Here is a 19,105-nt window from a genome sequence, read left to right on the forward strand (position 1 = left end):
TAGTTTTATTTAAAGCACTTTTGGTTCGGATCATCAATTTAAATTTTGCAGTGCCATTAATGTTGTTTTAATCTAAACATTAAATAGAATGATCAAGAAGGCATAAACGTGTACTGTTTACATAAATTAAACAGTACAGTAATTTGTACATATAGATAATACTTTGTAACTTTTAAGCAGAAGAGGTTCACATGGAGACTCGGCTGCCACATACAGCAGTAATGTCACTAGATTAGCTAATCTTAAATAACATCCATTAGAAATGACAGAACCTTTCTGAAGTCACTCACTGTGAAAGCTGCAAAAATGTGTGATTATTTGCGACAGTCATATCTTAATGCAGTGTATATATTTTTGTTTAATTCACAATACCATCATTTTGATTAACTTGTAATCCTTCCGTAAATGGAAATGTCAGTGGACCAAAAAGCAAAGTGATACAAACTTACAGAAGAGCATTTTATTAAACGCTTGTAGGAAACTTCATAAAGATAAAATCACATGCAAGATAGAAAGAGTTGCATTAAGAGATGCACACAAAAGGCAAAAAGGAAGTACAGGAATCTGTAATCTAATTTAAAAACATGGTTGAAGTTTATGGCACATGGTTCTACTTGCCTGCAGTAATCAGGACTGAGTTTTGCCAACATTAAAGATTTCTTGTACTGTATCGTAAGAGAAAATAAACATTTCCCTACCGGAAAAGATTGTTCTTTTCAAAAGAGAACTCATATCCACATTACCTTTCACGTACAAGGGTACACAAAAATGATTCCTCACAGTTTGTTTATGCTCATCTGAAGTTAAACATTAATAACTCCCTCAATTGACACAACATACATTGAAGGTAAACATTGCCTTTCCAGTGTCACGCCGGGCCCGTTCTGGCGATATTAATAGATTTGTGGCCTCTTGTATGCTACAGAAATCCAGACTATCCTGATGTCACAACGTCATGCAGAAGCAGACTCCCATGTGAGGTTAATAGTAAACACCTCTTTTGTTACCAATCTATACGTTGAGATGTGTCCTATTACTAGATTACTTCTTATGCGCAGATATGACACTAGGCCCATAGAGGTTCCAATATCCCAAGATCAACTTTCTTTTCCTCTAGAGACACTTTGACTGTAAACACAACTTTAGAGGATGGCATACATTGATATATGACATTCCTGTCACTGGTACTACCGACCCGTACACTGCCAAAGAAGAGGGCAGGTCAGTTCATCAATTCAGTGTTGTGATGCCGTTTGGATGGTCTACTGAGACGGAGAGGCGGATCCCTGCCACTGACGGAATATAGCAAACACTCTTTTAGACTTCTCACGAGGGCCCTGAGAGGAAAGAGATCACAGAGAATTGTTAAGATATAGTTTACATTAACGCAACATTCCAGAGGGTAGGACGTGCTCTTTTTTTGTCTTTTTTGTGACTTGCCTGTCCCGGACTAGCGTCGGCTGTATTGGAGTTCATCCTCATGGGCACGAGGAGGTCGAGAGCAGCCTTCCAGCCCTGCTGATGGGGCGGCGAGACTCCATCCAAACCAGGGATCGCCCCTGGATCCACATTCTCCTTCCCTACAGAGATCCAGGGACACCAGTCTCTGTGCTGAGCGAGGGGGTCAAATGTATTCTTTTGCAGGAGCCCATCCTGAAAAAGTGGCAGTAGTTTGTGATAACAAATTCAAAATTGAACTAGGATTGTAATCTGTTAGAACCCCCTTTCTTGAATTAGGTAATGGGTAAAATACTGAATACGGTTATACACGTCATGTCATGATTCTTAGATAAATATATAATATATGTGACGTAATTGTGCCTTTTTATTGTTAACTAGTGAAAGGACAGACAAAACTAGGTGCTTTTGATGCCTTTACCATGGAATACATGATGTCTCTAAAACTGTACAATGAGTCCTTGTCATCGATGACACTGCCTATAAACTAGGAACTCAGAGCACTGACGTAATGTTGTATGATTGAATGATGTAAAGGATTTTGTTACAAATCAAAATGGTGAACAAAAAAAAAAATGTGACAGAACATAATCTGTGCTGCCCTATCTTGAATGATGATATTACTCTTTAAACCCTTCTTTATGAACAGGTGACACTGTATAATAAGTTCTGAAAGTGAACAATGCAGTCGTAGAACAGCGAAAAACAGTGTGTGACATCGGCAGTGACATTAGTTCTTACAGGGCCGCAAGATGTTGAGAGGCACAGACGTTTAGGAGGGTTATGCAGGCTGGAAGCTCCCTCAGATCCAGAGAGGTCCGCCTGTCCTCTGCCGCGGGGCACAGACCTCTTGCCCCTGGGCAAAGGACTCTGCAGCTCTTCACTGGGGCTTGGCGAGTCTCTGCTTCGGGCTCGCAACGACACGGGGGAGGAGGTTCCCTCATTCTGGAACACATACACACACAGACACACAGGTAAAAAAAAAAGCAGCCCGGTACAACATTGTTACACACACGGTAACATAGCTCTGCTTAAAACGAACATGTGCACATTGGCCTCGCTCACTTAGCTGGTCAACAGTCATCTGATTAAAGCTTGCCTGCTCAGAGCGGGACGAGTCCTGGCTCCTCAGCTTCATGCGACTCGGAGTTGTAGCCTGGGCGGACGAGGCAGACGCAGGCTGGTCGCCCTGGCTTTCATGCGTGGCTGCTGGCGGGGGGGCGGCTGCTTGAGGAGTCGGGCCCACAGTGATTGGTGAGGCGTCGCCATCCACCCCCGTTCCCTCCATCTGGTGGAAGTTCCACAAGCCCACCTTGCGCATGCAGTACGAGCAGGTCAGGATGGGCAGGTTCATCGTTTGGAGGGTTGGGCTAAGACAGAGAAAACCAATTGCTCAGACATCTCGAAGGGTTTGCAGTTTCGCTCAGCTTACGAGCGGTCCTCACGTTGCATTTCCTTCCACAAAACACGGGCATTCAATGAGGGAACATTTGTCATTTCAAATGTGCTTCTATGCGCGCTTACTCTGGGGTTTGAGTGTACTAGGTCACCTCACCTTCCAGCCCAGCCACAGAGAGAAACGATGCATGCGGCCACCTGGACCGCCAAAGATTCAGAACATGGAGAGCCTCCATTTCTTTTTTGTTCGTCCTCGATCAGCTGCAGCACAACACTGATAACGTCCTCCGTCAAAGACTGCAAGGAAACGGCGGTCATTGATTTTCAGTGATCAACTGAAAATTGTAGATTTTCGAACAGTTGAACAAATTAAAGTATTCTAGATTAAACCCATCGGTCCACTGGCTTCCCGTGCCTCACCATAGACTTCAGCTGCTCCGGCTTCATGGCAGGCAACTGCTGTGCAAGGAGACAGGTGCTCTGGAAGCGCTCTAAGAAGGCAGTAAGCAGGGCGGATGGTTCGCACGCTGGAACCAGCCAGAACCGCTCTGAAATGACATCAACGTTCAGGTCAAATTCAGCTTAGATCCCATGACACTTTAAAAAAAAAAAAATGTTAGGAACAACATGCGATACAGAAGTCTTGATCCCACCTGGGCATGGAAAGTCAGGCCAGGGGCAGAATTTCTCATGCTGCGTCTGAAGCTGCCTTGAAATCTCTGCAACGCGGGATGCATCTATAAAAATAAAACAAGGACAAAGACGCTAAACCTTTCATTATTGTCTCTCATATAGAAGACCTTGCCAAGATAAAGTGTGCATGTCCTTGTCATTATCGTCAAATTTAAGTGCGACTCACATTTTTCGAAGTCTAAAGTCGGTTGTAGTGATGCACAGAGAAAAACGTAGCAGCTGGAGCACTTCAGCATATCACAGCCAATGTTGATCCAGCCATATCGGGCACACATCAGAGGGGACAGTGCGCGGGGTTTTCCTGCCCATTTCAAACAGTGCAAGGCTAAGGAAACTTTAAGCCGACATTTCATTCATTATGAATAAATTGAGAGATCTAAACATTTGCAAAAATTGCATGTGAATTATCAAAAAACATTTTCAAAAACCATAGGTTAACAAGTTAAACTGGATGCCTCCTCAAACTGGATGGAAAAAGGATATCGAGTAGGATTCCACTCTGGAGAAAAAGGCTTCTTTGTTCGTTGCCTCACAAGATGCTTGAGTGTTGCTTTTTACTTCCAGGACGTTGAGATTTCCTTGTTCACTGCAATCCACAAAGAGGGAAAACAGATCTTTAATGTCCGTCCACACACACACACACACGCACACGCACACACACACACACACACACACGCTTCTAATTTGAATGATAATAAAAAACCTTGCAATCAACCACAATTCTGCTGGCTGTTTATTGGCATATTCGTAATTTGTCCCAAACACCCGGCAGGGCTTGCTGGTGGGGATCCACACTACCAGATGCCTTTTTAACCCAGCCCTGACGGCTGGACAACACACTCCAGAAGGGAATGGCAATCTAACGAGAGCACCGTGTTGAAGCAAAACTTTTGCTCCCCACCCGCTGCACGCAGGCACACTGCACAACGGCTGCCACAACGGAATGCTCCGGTGCACAGAACAAGTGCAATCAACATGTAACACGAAAGCCGGGCAGGGAAAGCCGTTGCATCTGTGGAGGCTTGTCCCGTCGCGAGTGACGCTGCGCGGAGGCGGCTACGGCGGCAGAGCTAAGTGGCTAACTGAATTAGCTGGTGGGAACTTTCAATCTAACGATATAGCGCGCGATTCGTTTGTTTTTTTTAAACCGCACCTGACGGGTCCGACCTCCGCAGACGACACGCCTGCGTTGAGCAGTTCGCGAACTTTCTCCGGCGATGCGAAAGAAGACTTTGGTGGATCGGTGTTGCCGAGACGATCCCCGCGACTGCCGCCGAGAGTCGCCATCATCGGCTCTGTGGTCCGCCGGAAAATGAAACCCCGACGCCAAACGTTCCGCTTAGTAAAACCTCCATCGGAGCCGGAGAAATATAGATCGAAGCGTTAAACGGACGACTTCGTCACTGCTAAATTCATCTGAATTCTGCGAGTTTTGCGTGTCAGAATTTAGTTGACACATATTTATCAGCAATGGAATTATTCATCGCGTGGGGTTACCAGAGGTGTGAAAAGGCATCCAAATGAAATGGGTTGTTGACGTTTTGTTTATGATATCTGTTTTTACACGTAAAAGTGATTTTAATACATTTTTGGCATACATTTTCCAAGAAAGGAGAATTTAAATTGAATGTATAATAATTGTACAACAGGGGATGGTTTTTATGGGACCCTTTATGTAAAAGCAGTAGTACCATGATCTAATAACACTCAATCAAAGTCTTGAAGTAAGAGTGTTGTCTTCACATCCTGATAATCAGCTCATGGATTATTATCCTCCTCTCTTCACTCTCAAAGGGAGGCACTGGTAACGCTGGTGATGAAGTCACCCCCACCCCCACGAGCCCAATTCTAACAAGCTGAATCACAGCTTTAAGTTGACAATGACAAATTACATGATGTGGTGGGAAAATCATTTATAATTTTTTTTTATTTATCCAATACACTCTATTTGAGGTTTTTAGATGAAACTGGGTTAGACCAACAGGAGCCGTTCTTGTTGAGTCGACACATCCACTCTTCAGTTTTGTGAGTAAAAGGAGAAGAGTGCATTAAGGGTTTTAAATATATTAAATGCATGCACATCTGTTATATGGGAAATAAGTGCATTTATAATCCGTCTCTTGGCTCGTACATGCCACCTAAACGAGGTGCGAACCTTCACGCTGACTTTGCTGAACTTCCATCATCTGCAATGACTTTAAGTGTGTGGTTACTGTTTGATGCTTTTAACTGTTGACATCCCACAGGACAGATGCAAAAAAGTGACTTTGTTCTATTCTGGATGACTATAGACTGTTTGACTGGGGTGACTCATACCGCTCTTTTTTTCTTTTCCATCCCATGGCCCACTTTTCCTGGTTCTGAAGGTCTGTTTCAGAGGACCATTGAGGAGAACATCCCATGCAAGTCTTTATGTATTCACTTTGAATGCAACAACCAGATAGACACAACTCAAATCAAAACTGACACTGAGGCTTAGGATGACAAATGTCTACGACATCAACAAATATACTTTGTCAGGGATAGGTTGCTGTATTATAAATTCTGCATTGCCATTTTGCGACACAAATTTTTTATACAGATTAGCGTATTCTGAAATGCATTGATATTATTATGTTATTTTGCGTTGTTGTTCATTGCCACAGCTACCAGTGAGGATACTGTTACATTTCTGGGAATTAGCTGTATTTAATGACATGAAGATGAATTTACCTTAAAGGATATTGATGATAATACAGAAATATTACATTACATAATATTACAAGATTCTAATTATTATTTTTTACAGCGAATTAAATAAAAAGTAGGCTTTTCTCCAACAGAAGGAAATAGGCTATCTGGTAACATTCAAACCCGTAGGCAGTGATATGTGATACAACTCTACTTACAAATATCTATTTGAACTTTGACATTTAATTTAACCACGTGAATAATATCCAATCCCAGCGAAATGTTGTTGTTTTGACGACACGCGCAATTCCGGCGCTTCCTGATGACCTCCTAATAACAAGCCCTCTGATTGGTCAAGTGTCTCACTGCCGGGGGCGGGGGGGGGCAGTAACATTTGTGAATGGCTTCCTACCGACCGGGATGTGGAACGAGATATAATGTTTTATGAGCACTTTAGCAGATGTTGTTTTTATTCAAAGTGACGTCCTTCAGGGCTGGATTGTAACAGGGGGGCGATGTCGGACACCGAAGGCGCTCGCAGTCCAGACCAGCTGAATAGATTCGAGAGACTGACACACAGGCCGCCGCACGGTGAGACGTTAGCAGGTCGGTCAGCAGCATGCTAACGATACGGTTTAACTTGAACGTTGCCATTTGTTTTTGCCTGTCAGATAGACACCGTGTGACTGAGGCCCGCCGCTCCACGTCACGATGCCACACTTGCGCGTTCAGAATACGAGACATTTTCCTTCCCCTTTAACCGCCGTCCCTAACGTCGCTAAAGTTAGCAGAGGTTTACTTTCAAGCTAGCGACAACTAACGTTAACGTTAGCCGTTACGGCTGTTTGCTATAGAGTAACGTTAGCTTACTTGCCTTCATGTATTGTTACGTTTTGCACAGTGAATGGAAGTGGAAATGATGGTCTTCCACCTTTTTGTAAACGCATGTATTTCAGCTGCACCGTTAGCTTGTAGTTGCAGGGCCTGCAACGCGATCATTGATCAGGTTGTATAGAGCTGCAGTGATTCCAGGATAATACTCCATGGACATAACGTTACGTGATTGAAGGCTGTGGCCCATCGTTTGTAGAGATCCCGGTCATGCTCTGGTTTTCTTTCTGCTGATTTGCTGTTGATGAAGATGATGACGATGTGTACCACAGATTTAGACTGCAGCTGGCAAAGGTCCGTCGGACCTGGGGTCAAGCAATGTGCACCACAACAACTCTGGTTCCTCTGACTGATTTAGACTCGCAGCTGCCAAATGTATTGGATGGCCTCTGGTGTCTGATAGCTTTTCAGTGAATGACTCATTCACTTTCAGAACCAACTGCACACATTAATTGGCTCATAGTGATCTCAAATTGAATTGTATAACGAATGCTGAAAGAGATCTCTTAAGAGCCAAACTCTTGACATGTGATGAAGATTGATTAGGGATTGTGGAAGTGAATGTGACATTAACTTCTAGGACTTGGTCATGTGTAGCTCTCTGAACACACTCACTCGGAAAGGTAATGCCTCAAAATTGGATCAAATTCAGCCCTGGGTTCCTCATGAGAACCTGAATGCACTATTTAGTCTTATACGCATCTGCCAATCGCTTGTAGCGTATTGATTGTGATCCGACAAAACTGTGCCAGTTATGCCAACTGTGCAAATCATGGTTCCGAAATATCTTACATAACTCGTGTTGGGTTACTGGTGTGACAATTGAATATGTGCTACTTGAAAATGTGCTAAAATTTAATCATTCCATCAATTTGCATTCTGCAAACAACGTAATTATTAAAAGCCAAAGTTCTTAAGCTCAGGTGAATGATTTGATTTGGATTGATGTGCTGCGTATTCTGTCTCCTTGTACATGCATACAGAAAACTCTGTCCCAGAAGCCTTAGTATTGTGGTAGCGTTTTATTTCTCTATTTGCATTGCTTTCCTTATGTGCACAATGCCCAAAGGAACAGAGGTGTCATCAGGGCCGTGCCTGGTGAGCCACATTAAAGTGTTCAGCCCGTAGCTGCCTATGGACAGTCCCGTGTTCCTCTGGCTTTTGTCGGGTCAAGGAAGCCTGATAAATGCATGATCACAATTTCTTTGTGCCCCTCCCCTCCTCATCCTGTGCAACTTTGTCCCTCCCTCTGCAGGTCACCGCACTCCCCCAGCCCGCAGTGGGCACCGCTGTGTTGCGGACAACACTAATCTGTACGTGTTCGGCGGGTACAACCCTGATTACGACGAGTCAGGAGGTTCCGAGAATGAAGACTACCCACTGTTCAGGGAGCTGTGGAGATACCACTTTGCCACCGGCGGCTGGCAGCAGATTCGAACGGAGGGCTACATGCCCACAGAGCTGGCGTCTATGTCGGGTGAGCTGTTACTTCATCCATTTTGATACTTTATAATTATTATTTTTTTCAGTTTTATTTAATGCACAAAATAAAGAAATCCAGTATTCTGTCTAAAATAAATTGAGCCTGCTGTTGCTTTTGTTTCATAAGCTGTGTTGCACGGCAACAACCTCCTGGTGTTTGGGGGCACCGGGATTCCCTTTGGCGAGAATAATGGCAATGACGTCCATGTCTGTAACGTGAAGTATAAGCGATGGTCGCTGCTCAACTGTCGGGGGAAGAAGCCCAACAGAATCTATGGACAGGTAACCGCATTTGTCCCTCATTTAAATTGTTCACTTGGTCAAATCTGCTGAAGGGGTTTTTTGACACATGGATACTGGTTGTGATCCAGTTGGGTCCAATGTTTTTTTTTATTCCAAAACTCTGAATTCGTAAGAGCTGCTTCTTCCTGAACTATTACTTTTATGTCTTCCCTTCCCCAGGCGATGGTTATCATAAATGGCTTCCTCTACGTGTTTGGAGGGACGACGGGGTACATCTACAGCACAGACCTGCACAGGCTGGACCTGACCACCAGGGAGTGGATTCACCTGAAGCCCAACAACCCGCCAGACGACCTGCCCGAGGAGCGGTACGCCTTCTCGTCGCCTGAACTTGCTGCAGGATGCAACCAAGCTGGGGAATTAAATTTCTTGAAATGGCTTGTGTGTTGTGTGTGTGTCACAGGTACAGACATGAAATAGCACATGATGGACAGAGGATCTACATTCTGGGAGGAGGAACGTCCTGGACATCTTACACTCTGGACAAGGTACTACATCACTACGAGTACACTCGCCAAAGACATTCAAGTGTACGCCAGCCGGCGGCTACATTTAAAGCACAATGTGTCTTAATCACTGAACTAGGCTAACAGCAAGTTGTTTTTTTGTCGTTTTAATAGATACACGCTTACAATCTGGAGACCAACTCCTGGGAGGAGATAACAACTAAACCGCATGACAAAATAGGTCCCCAATCCGCATCTCACTTTTAATTTAAGCCGGTGTTCTTCTCCTTCACAGCATTTTCAAATGTTTGTACTTCTGACAGGGTATCCTGCTCCGAGGAGATGCCATAGCTGTGTACAAATCCGAAATGGTGAGACCCTTTCGATAGCACGTAGACAACCGTGTAACATACTTGTGTAATTCTGCATCAAAGAAACACTGGTGCACCTGACATCGGATATCGCATTCCTAGTACTACTATTCATCACTATTTATTTTTCTGCTGTAGATGTATTTATCTGTGGAGGCTACAACGGGGAGTTGATACTGGCCGATCTGTGGAAGATCAACCTGCAGACTTTCCAGTGGAGTAGACTACCAGCTTTGATGCCGGAGCCGGCCTACTTCCACTGTGCTGCCGTCACCCCAGTTAGTACAAACCTCTCCAATCACATGTCAACTTGGCCTCAGGTCGCAAACTCTACAGCCTAATATGATATGTACGTCTCACTCTGTCCCCAAGGCCGGCTGCATGTACATCCACGGCGGCGTGGTGAACATCCACGAGAACAAGAGGACGGGCGCTCTGTTTAAGATCTGGCTGGCCGGGCCCAGCCTGCTGGAGCTCTGCTGGGAGAAGCTGCTCAAAGCCTTTCCCCACCTGACTTCACTCCCCACCATGCAGCTGCTCAACCTGGGCCTCACACAGGAACTCATTGAACGGCTGAAATAGGCCGCACACTGGAGGACGGACACGTGAGCGGATGGGACAGGCTGGACTGGGAGGAGTTGAGGTCTGACAGCACAGAATTTCAATTTGCAGCAACCTTCTCTGGGAAATGCCCTCTCCCTCCCCTGCCTGACGTAGCCCCGCCTTAAAACCAAAAACAATGGGATGCCTCGTTTTCTTTTTTTTCTTTTGCTGTTTCAGTGAAGATAAATTAATTAAATGTGGAATGTTTTATGGATTTTATTCAACAGCCCCGCCCTCTTACACGATGCCTTTGTGTCAAGCTCCCCACTTATCCTCCAAACTGTGACTGGAAGTACTTCATTTTGCCATTGTCATCTTTCAAGGACAGTCTCATGTAAAAAAGAAAAAAGATCTACCTTCTCTACTACCTGTAAGAAATCTGTGTGAAGGAAGAATGCATGTGTATTTATTTGGACTACACCCCTCCCTCCCCAAGTAACCTGAAATTGCTGTTTGCACACTTTTTGTCTTGCATATTTGTGAACATACTTTTTTTAATAGATCTTATCAGTCTAAGACTAAATAGTGGCAGACAGTAGTTTTGCTAAAGGATCATACCAGTGTTTTTGCACATTATGGCCAATTTAATGCAAATCTCAAATCAAATTTTCCTTTTTTTGTGACCTTCTGGGCAGCTTTTTTTATTTCAATTACCCCCTTACGGTATTTAAATCAACTTTGAGAGTTGCTTTAAGTCCTTGCAGAGTCAATCTTATGGGGATTTCTGTTTTATTGTTGAAGTTATGTTAACTTGCATTAGTTTGGCATAAATTTACACCATTCTAATTTGTTTTCATACTATAATGGTAACTAGTTCATTTTGCCTTGAGGGAAGGAAAAACATGTTTTTAAGTTTCAGCTCAAGTGTGGTATGCCTTAAATGCTCATGAGTAATGTTTGTGGAAAATTAGCGAAAACTTGCAGAAACACTATATGCTCTTAATTAGTGTACGGAGGATTCAATGCTGGATTATTTTATGTCTGAGCATTTCTATTTCCTGTATTTTGGGTTACAGCCTAATCTGGACAAACAGTCAGTAAATGTTTTAAGGGTGGATTTCTTCCAAATGGTTCAGTTAACACGTCAATTGCTTTCAGCTCTCATTTGTACACTAAACCATGCAACACATCACTGTGAATATGGTGCTCTTTAAAATTAATTCTAAATGCTTTTATTCAAATAAAGACTTCATTCTGTTATGAGATTTACTCGCACTCTGTTGATGACACAATGTTTTGCAAAGGGAGTTGCTTTAGTAGCTGACTAATACCAACATTGTTTTTTACTGCAGTGCCTTTTTCAAACTTAACGAGGCGGACATTTCATTGAAAGGCAGTATAAGATCTTTGCATATTTAAACAAAAGGGTTTCTGTTGTAAATTGTGTTAAGAGAATATAGCTATTTAGACCAGGCCATTCAACCACTAAGCATTTTGCTGAAATAGCCAATTTATTTGCCTTTTCAAGGATGTGGAGTTTGTATGCGGTTACTGGGCAGGCGGGAGGACAGAATACAGCATTTTGGGCCTTTTGAGTATTAGTATCCTAAAATAACTTGTAAATATTTAGTGTTTCTTTGTGTGATTCATAAAACCAAAGCCAAATAATTTAACCTTGGATAAAGGAAGTCAAAAATGCTGAATTAGGGGAGACCCAGGAGTGGATTTTGCTGTTTGATCTACCTGCACTTCTTTACATTGTCCCTTGTTTCTGTTCAACATTAACTACTTTGTGCATGACATCATTTCCTGCTTTTAAAATGAACATTAAACCTTTACAATGGGACTTAGTTTTAATGATTACCACTAAAATGTTGTACAGTAGGCTTGTGTGAATGTTGTGTACCGTCAATAAAAGTATTCTGTAAAGAGCTCTGCCATAACAGATTAACCCAAATGATTTTATTTAGACTTTGTGCATGAGCTGCTGTTGTCACATCTGTAACATGCACACCGGATCAAAGTAATAACATGCCATTGGTTCTGTTATGTAGCAAAATGTCCACAATTAACATTATGATAATAGTATCTAACAAATGAGAATCCAATAGAATTGACAGAAAATCTTTATAAAAGAGTTAAAAGGAAAACAAAACTATGTAAGTGGAGAAGAACCGGTTGAGAGAGTGGCCTTATTTTGTTTAGAGTTTAATGGTTACATGTATTATGTCCTGTATAATCCACCTATTCTGATATATCAGAAGCAAAAGAATGAATACCACCAACTTACATTTAAATGCAAAAGCAAAACAAGTGCATCACATATTTTTGAACATGTTCTAGCGTGCAAAACACCAATAGTCAGTATCACATATTGACAAGAATCAAACCCCTATAAACCTACAACTCTGTCAACTTCCATTTTTCGTGCCACTTAATCCGCAGAACCTGAAGATGAGCATTAGGATAGTTCCTGGCAAGCAGATCAGCAAGAGGGTGGAGAGGGAGCGAAGAAGTAGAGCGCCAAAAGGATGAGGTAGACCACCACTAGAGCAGTGCCTGCAAACCAAACAGTCCATTATGAATCGACATCTTCAAAAAGGCACGATTCATCATTACTGAGACCAGACTGCAGGCACGCTTCCTTTCACCTGCGCACTCATTGCTGCATGGCTCAGAAGTGACAGATCTTAGATTTTCTCTTGATCTCTGTAGATCTCATGTGTGGAGAACTCTGCATCCTGACTCACCCTGAAAGTAGTCACATTTTCCATCCATGAAGATGTAATTGACCAGAATGACACTGAAGATGCTCGCCCAGAGATGAATGTCGCTGAACACAAGCACGAATCCGACATCCTGGGAGAAAAAAAAGGTAGGGGGGGTGAAAATCCTGAGGATAAAATCTATTATGACACGTGTCTATTGCACTTACATAGAAGGCATTGAAGAGTACGAGCAGCGGGATCTGAATCATGCAGACCTGCACAGCAATGCAACTGCCCACTTCAAGGCTGTAGCCAAAATATACATTTCAAGTTAATTATCTATATCATTTACATCCACATTGGTATCTACTTTTAGAAAAATAGCTCGTCTAAAATGTAACGCAGGTATAAATTATATAAATATGCAGTATAAGAATGATATCACAACAGCACAGTGAACTCGAACCTCAGGCTGATGTTGTTCTGCAGTGCAAATTGGATCCCATTGACAATCTCAGGAAGCTCTGGCACCATGGCCAACACTGTGACACTGATGAAGTACTGCAAAAGGTGGTGGAGCATCAAGTGCAAAGACACACACTGAAGTACACAATCCAACTTTTTTGCATTGTCTCCTATGGCCAAGAACCACTTCAACGACATGTCGCATTCCTCCCTAAAGACTGCAGTATTTCGATTACCTGGGAGATGTAGGAATGGGCCAGGATGGGCTCTATGTTCTGTGTGCAGAGGTCAGCGCAGCAGGCCATCAAAATTGTGGCAGCAATCAGCACACCAAGCGCCCTCAGCCGGGACCAGTGGACTACGTGATAACCTGCTGGTTGAATACACTCCATGAGCCCCCACAGAGGTTAAACCTCACTCCTGCGCGAGGGTTTCTCTCATCCCCCGTCGACATCCACCCAGGTTTTTTTTTTTTTTTTTACACGCCGCGGACACACCTGCTGCTACGTGGCCGGTGGAAGCCATGGCGGTGTTGATACACGCGTTGGCTCCGTGGCGGCAGCCAGTGGTGACCTCACCCGTGGGCCGCTCGCCGGCGGCGCCCTCGTGTGCATGCTGACCGCCGTGTGCATGGCCCCCGGGACCATCGCTGATATGGATATCGTAGATGTGGGAGTGGGTTTTCAGTGTGAAGATGAGGCCGATGAGGTATGCGGCAGGCAGCAGCACAGAGATTGTGTACACCAGGGGCCTGGAAAACATTTTTGTGTATAAGAGCTAGTAAGAATACTACAGAGTTGATAACGTTTTAAACTACAATTCGGTGTCCGAGCTCCGTCATATTAGTACATCAGACATTTGGGGTGAATTGTCATAATTGCCATAAGGGTTTTTCAGTCAAAACAACACGTTTTGTGTGGTGAAAAAGGGAACGTTGACCACCAAATTGGAATCAGTGTATCCTGGCGGACGTTTGGGCCAAACAAGAATTATGAAGCAAAGATAAATATGCATGTCGCAGTTTGACTTACTCAATATGGGACATAACCAGTTGCGGGACAGCTTGACTCTGTAAAACAGCAAAAAAGGTGCACAATAAAATGAATGAGCATCATTTTGAAATATTTTATGTCCCGAAAACTGTGGAGAACTATACAATATGTGAATAGAAGTAGTTACAAAAGTCATTTCGGCCCTGCAAACGTCATACGGCCTGCTCATCGGGACAAAGCTGCATCCGTAAAGCGTTTCCTGAACTTACCGTGTCGTAGTGACAGTCTTTGCAGACGAAGGGCACGCTGCCGTTGCCCGGGATGTTGGTGCAGCTTTCACACACCAGCTTACCGAAGGTCTTCGAGAAGATGGTGGGGGCAAACACACCTGGGGACGATATTACAACACGATGATCTGGTTTTTAGCAATCCGTCAGCGGAGGACAAACTGTTTGAGAAAAAAAAAAAAAAATGAAAAATACGCATCCGCCACTCGTACCTCCAACGGATATGAAGAGCAAAGCGGAGCTCACTCCGGCCGACCGGCTGTTGAATCGTTGCTCGCTGTGTTTGAGGCCCCCATGATCATACAGATACCCTGTGTGGTTCGACAAGATACAAAAACACCGCCATCGAGGGGCTCAGAGTCGTATCAGGGGACTGGGACGCATCGGTGTTGCGTCGGTCACTCACGGGCACGAACAGTATACATCCCAGCAAGGTCCCGGTGAGCGCCGCTTTAACGATCTCCTCGTAGCACTTGGTGCCCGTGTGGTAGCCGTGCAGCAGTGCCGTGATGTAGAAGGTCATCTCCGAAATGGAGCCAAACGTCGCGTTCACCACGGCGCCCACCGCGAAGTTGCTCTGTGCAGAAATACTGTGGAAACGTGCATTTATTATTAAAGCAACCGTTTCAAATGTACTTTCTTCTTTCCTCTCACATCCATCCACTGGCCACAGAAACAAAAAAAACACCGTACCTGGCTATACCCATGCCAATGTAATAGGACAGAGGAATGATGGAAGTGATGGCTGTGGCGAACTTGGCCTCTGAACTGCATAAATCGTGCTCACGGTCAGTATAGCCAAAGATGATCGTGATGAATACCAGGGGAAGCAGGTCTGCAGGAAACGTTGAGTTAAGGAGAACAGATGGGCAGACAGCAGACACACATGTACTTAGTTTACCTGGTGCATCTGCAGAAAGGTGCAAATGGCTGCGCACACACAACCGCTGTGGTACCACAGCTGACCTCAAGAGATTTTTTTTTTTCTTCTTCTTTTAACCAGCCTCTTACTTCCTTCAGCTAGAACCAACAACCCCAAAAAGGATACTGAGAGCGAAAATGTTGATTCCTTGGACAGTGTATTTGTAGTAGTACACGTTGAACGCATGATAGCAGCACAAAGTGACTCTGGACTCGCACTCAAATGCCTGGAAAATGAGAATGTAAAAACATTGATCTCGAGTCACAAATTCATTCATTGGATGGAAAACAGTCGATTGAGGGTTGCGGTTTAAAAAGGGGTCAACTTATGATTTTTAAAAACCGGTCATTTAGTGGTATCGGTAACATATCTTTACATGAACAACATCGTGGTTACTCTGGATAACGCATCAATGTCAGTATCCTTCTGTCCACGTGTTAGGAGCAGATATCTTTAAATATTTGCAAGGCGTGTGCAGTACATGCCACATACCACTTGGGGGAGCTGTGTAATTAGTTCAGACTTTTGATACTTCCTGCACCTCTGTTCATGTAAAGCAAAGTAGAGCAGCCCTCATCCAGCTCACTCTCCACTGAAGTTTCATCCAAAAATTGAATGTCTACCCCGTCCAGCCTGTGGATGTGAATGTCCTCCGGTTCCATGAAGAGGGCAATGGTCAGCGCTCGAGCGTTCATCTTGGCCACAGGTATGCTGAAGACCGGCAGCCAGGAGAGCACGCAGGCCAGGGAGTGGACCACGGCCAGGACGGGGAAGCCCAGCAACAGCCAAACATAAGTGCTGACGCGACACTGCACAGAGAATTTAAATCATTCATAGTCCATAGAAATATACCGTCGATGCACCAGTGATAAATTCTTTTTTTTACCCAGTGTTTTGACGGTTTTTGAGCTGGTGGTTCAGGGACAGTGATCCTAACGGGGATTGGGGTGGACATCAAGAGGGGCGCCGAGTCCTTCTCCGTACCGTCTGCACCTTCTGCAGGAACTACCTCAAACTTTGGAAGCGTCGCCGAAGATTTCTTAACTACATCCGCGGCCTGAACAGGGGATATAGGACGGGATTTCACCTGTCGGTCTCAGGCACTTAAATAGTGCATTTATCAAATAACCAATTACCTTCTCTATCGATTTCCCAAATGGCCAAATAAAGTACCACGCCATCTTTAAACAAAGTTTGCCTGGAAAAAACACAAACAAAAAAGGATCTTGCATATAATTACATTACAATACTCTGAGTGACGCAGCTGGTTCATGGGGTACATACCGTAGGGAGCTCCGAGGATCGTTAGAAACATTACTGGACAAATTAGCAGGTAGATTAAAGATATCCACCATCCAAATAAAATGACATAAACAACGTTCCCAAAGGTGGCCACTGAGCCTGTGGGGAGGGGATCACAAACACAAGACGGGTTATTGCTTTCCCGTAACGACTCCACGTCGGTCGTTAAACATAATGAATATGCAAAGAATAAACATGAAGAAAAAAAAAAAAAATGACCTTCTTGAGGCTTGACAATACTGAGATCCGAGTGGAGCTCTTGGATGATGTCAGATTGGTCTTCAATGGGCTTCTCCGTTACGTTGCCTTTCCACTTCCTGAAGCCAAACTGAGAAACAACGCGGCGTTGGGGATTCAAAGGGACACCGAGTGATTGTGGGGCAAAGAGACGGCAGGGAAAGTGTCTTCTCAACCCAGTCATCATGTCCCACCTTGTAGTTGTTGGCCTCCCTGTGTGCCTCCACCTCATTGTCAGCCCGGATCGTGGTCTTTATGGTGCCTTCATGCCAAACCTCCTCCTCACAGCGAGAGGAGACAGATTGGGGGGTGCCGAATCCTCCTGTGGCAGATCACAACGGGTGACACAACTCCCCCACAGATGGGAGATTTACCCCCCCCCCCCAACGAAAGCACAGATCCCTGCACTCAAGTCAGTGGACTTCTCCAGGCCTCAGGTTTCCAATGCGACCAACTGACCCCGGGGAAAAAACCCGTGACTCTCACCTTTCTGTACGGTGAGGAAACATTTCGGTGTGTAGTGGCAGAAGTGGTGGGCAGAAGCAGCTGGGGAGGGCGTCTCCGCCGCGCCGGGCTCCGGGTGGTGGGGGTCGACACGGGGCAAATCGGTTGGGCGGTGTCGCCGCGGAAACCGGTGAGGCTGTTCAGGATCTACGGAGTTCTCTGAATAAAAGGAAAGCATCCTGGAGAATAAGGCGTTGTACGCTACTTCGGGGCAAAGTGTGCAAATTACGGGATTCTTTTTTTTGTGCAAATTCAGCAGAGGGATTATGGTAAAATCCAGACTGGAGATGGTGGATTGAAATTAAGAATCGACACACAACTCAAAGAGGGGTGTCATTGAATTAGAGGTGGAGCGCAAGTTCACATCCAGGACCGTCGCCTTGCAGCCCTGGACATGTGTGTGACTAACAGGAACCTCCTGAGAGTCATGCATAGCGTCCCCTCACACCCCCCCCCCCCCACTCCACTCATCAATCATATTATAAATGCATTGCAACACACACAATGAACTCAGCTTACCGTGCTGTGGAGTTCAAAATAGAAGCATGCTGGTAGCACTGCAAATAATTAATCAGCTCAGAAGGTTTTAACTCCCCAAGTCAGATAAAAGGTTAAAAGGTTACGATTTAATGGTGCTATGGACAGATTTTAGACGCAAACTCAATGCTGACGAGTCAGAATTCAAATTTAAACTCCACAGAAGTTATGGGCAGTTCGGCACAATCAATGTGCGCTTATTTTACAAAAGGATGGGATTTCTCCCAAAGAAGTAACCCAACTAACATGATAAGTAAACTGCATTATTATTACTGCGTTTTTTTTTTATCTCAACAAGGCAATGGACCATATGAACAAATGACACAGTGGGTCAGAAAATACAAACACAAGCTGCACCAACAATAACTCCCAAGTAACGTCCAGAAGTTCATCATGCGTTTATTTCTTCTGGGATTAAAAGCAATTAACAGGAGAACAGTCCAACTGGAAGTCCTCGGAATGTTAAGCTCAGACCGGAGGAGAGAAGTTTGGAAGCACAGGTGGCTTTGATGAACGCACTCGAGAAGAAGAAAGGAGGAAAAAAAAATAGAAAAAGCACAAAAAGCAAGGACAAGCTTCGGCGGCGCGGGTTTGAAAGGACGCGGACTCTCCTGCGGGATTCGTTCGCTCTCACCTGGATCCGCCGCGGATCTTCTCCGCAGGTGCTCCGCATCGGGTGGCAGCAATGAAGACGTTTTGTGCGACATTTTGCTTGTCCATGTGTCGCTCCTGTATCATTTGTGCCCTCGAGGTTCCTCCCCCCCCCCCCCCCCCCCCCTTGTTTATGAAGTGCGGACACTGGTCGTTCCTCACCGCGGATCACGCTGAGGGGCGGGGCGACTGATGGAGGAGTAGATGGTGGAGGGGTGTCTGAAGGAGCGGTGGTTGAAGGAGGA

At 44.6% G+C, this 19,105-nt stretch overlaps 3 protein-coding genes across 4 annotated transcripts; 1 reads left to right on the top strand and 2 right to left on the bottom strand.

Annotated features, from left to right (window-relative positions):
- Positions 1 to 432: 432 nt before the first annotated feature.
- On the bottom strand, positions 433 to 4,897 carry zc3hc1 (zinc finger, C3HC-type containing 1). Its single transcript, XM_037462341.2, has 10 exons — positions 4,703 to 4,897; positions 4,033 to 4,135; positions 3,716 to 3,866; positions 3,510 to 3,593; positions 3,277 to 3,404; positions 3,014 to 3,153; positions 2,558 to 2,828; positions 2,200 to 2,403; positions 1,441 to 1,653; positions 433 to 1,337 (listed from the first exon to the last, which is right to left on the bottom strand). The coding sequence occupies exons 1-10, from the start codon at positions 4,837 to 4,839 to the stop codon at positions 1,263 to 1,265; spliced, it is 1,506 nt and encodes a 501-aa protein (XP_037318238.2). The 5' UTR covers positions 4,840 to 4,897; the 3' UTR covers positions 433 to 1,262.
- A 1,678-nt stretch (positions 4,898 to 6,575) lies between these two features.
- Positions 6,576 to 12,186, top strand: klhdc10 (kelch domain containing 10). Of its 2 annotated transcripts, none has more exons than XM_037459822.2 (9): positions 6,576 to 6,825; positions 8,366 to 8,587; positions 8,720 to 8,874; positions 9,055 to 9,203; positions 9,299 to 9,383; positions 9,516 to 9,582; positions 9,665 to 9,712; positions 9,851 to 9,990; positions 10,085 to 12,186. In XM_037459822.2, exons 1-9 carry the CDS (start codon positions 6,735 to 6,737, stop codon positions 10,292 to 10,294), a joined length of 1,167 nt encoding a protein of 388 aa, XP_037315719.2. In that variant the 5' UTR covers positions 6,576 to 6,734; the 3' UTR covers positions 10,295 to 12,186. The 2 variants fall into 2 exon arrangements, with proteins under 2 accessions (XP_037315719.2, XP_037315720.2); XM_037459823.2 differs by having other exon boundaries at positions 6,577 to 6,810.
- A 158-nt stretch (positions 12,187 to 12,344) lies between these two features.
- cax1 (cation/H+ exchanger protein 1) lies at positions 12,345 to 18,944 on the bottom strand. The gene is given in 21 exon segments (XM_037459818.2): positions 12,345 to 12,814; positions 13,006 to 13,114; positions 13,191 to 13,269; positions 13,430 to 13,524; positions 13,665 to 13,798; positions 13,926 to 14,179; positions 14,460 to 14,497; positions 14,690 to 14,808; positions 14,920 to 15,003; positions 15,006 to 15,018; positions 15,114 to 15,297; positions 15,401 to 15,542; positions 15,756 to 15,855; positions 16,253 to 16,438; positions 16,516 to 16,686; positions 16,766 to 16,827; positions 16,914 to 17,030; positions 17,151 to 17,259; positions 17,363 to 17,490; positions 17,655 to 17,831; positions 18,844 to 18,944. Coding segments are annotated over 21 exon segments (2,448 nt in total). The 5' UTR covers positions 18,917 to 18,944; the 3' UTR covers positions 12,345 to 12,740.
- Positions 18,945 to 19,105: the final 161 nt, after the last annotated feature.

Source organism: Pungitius pungitius, chromosome 2 (genome assembly GCF_949316345.1).
Source record: "Pungitius pungitius chromosome 2, fPunPun2.1, whole genome shotgun sequence".
NCBI lineage: Eukaryota > Metazoa > Chordata > Actinopteri > Perciformes > Gasterosteidae > Pungitius > Pungitius pungitius.

Excerpts from the sequence above, each read along its gene's own strand:
- zc3hc1 (XM_037462341.2), bottom strand. The coding sequence starts at position 4,839 with ATGATGGCGACTCTCGGCGGCAGTCGCGGGGATCGTCTCGGCAACACC. Across the intron at positions 3,405-3,509 it reads GCCTGACTTTCCATGCCCAG|AGCGGTTCTGGCTGGTTCCA; the intron begins GTGGGATCAAGA and ends ATGTCATTTCAG. Across the intron at positions 2,404-2,557 it reads ACTCGTCCCGCTCTGAGCAG|AATGAGGGAACCTCCTCCCC; the intron begins GCAAGCTTTAAT and ends TATGTGTTCCAG.
- klhdc10 (XM_037459822.2), top strand. The coding sequence starts at position 6,735 with ATGTCGGACACCGAAGGCGCTCGCAGTCCAGACCAGCTGAATAGATTC. Across the intron at positions 8,588-8,719 it reads AGAGCTGGCGTCTATGTCGG|CTGTGTTGCACGGCAACAAC; the intron begins GTGAGCTGTTAC and ends TTGTTTCATAAG. Across the intron at positions 9,583-9,664 it reads TAAACCGCATGACAAAATAG|GGTATCCTGCTCCGAGGAGA; the intron begins GTCCCCAATCCG and ends TACTTCTGACAG.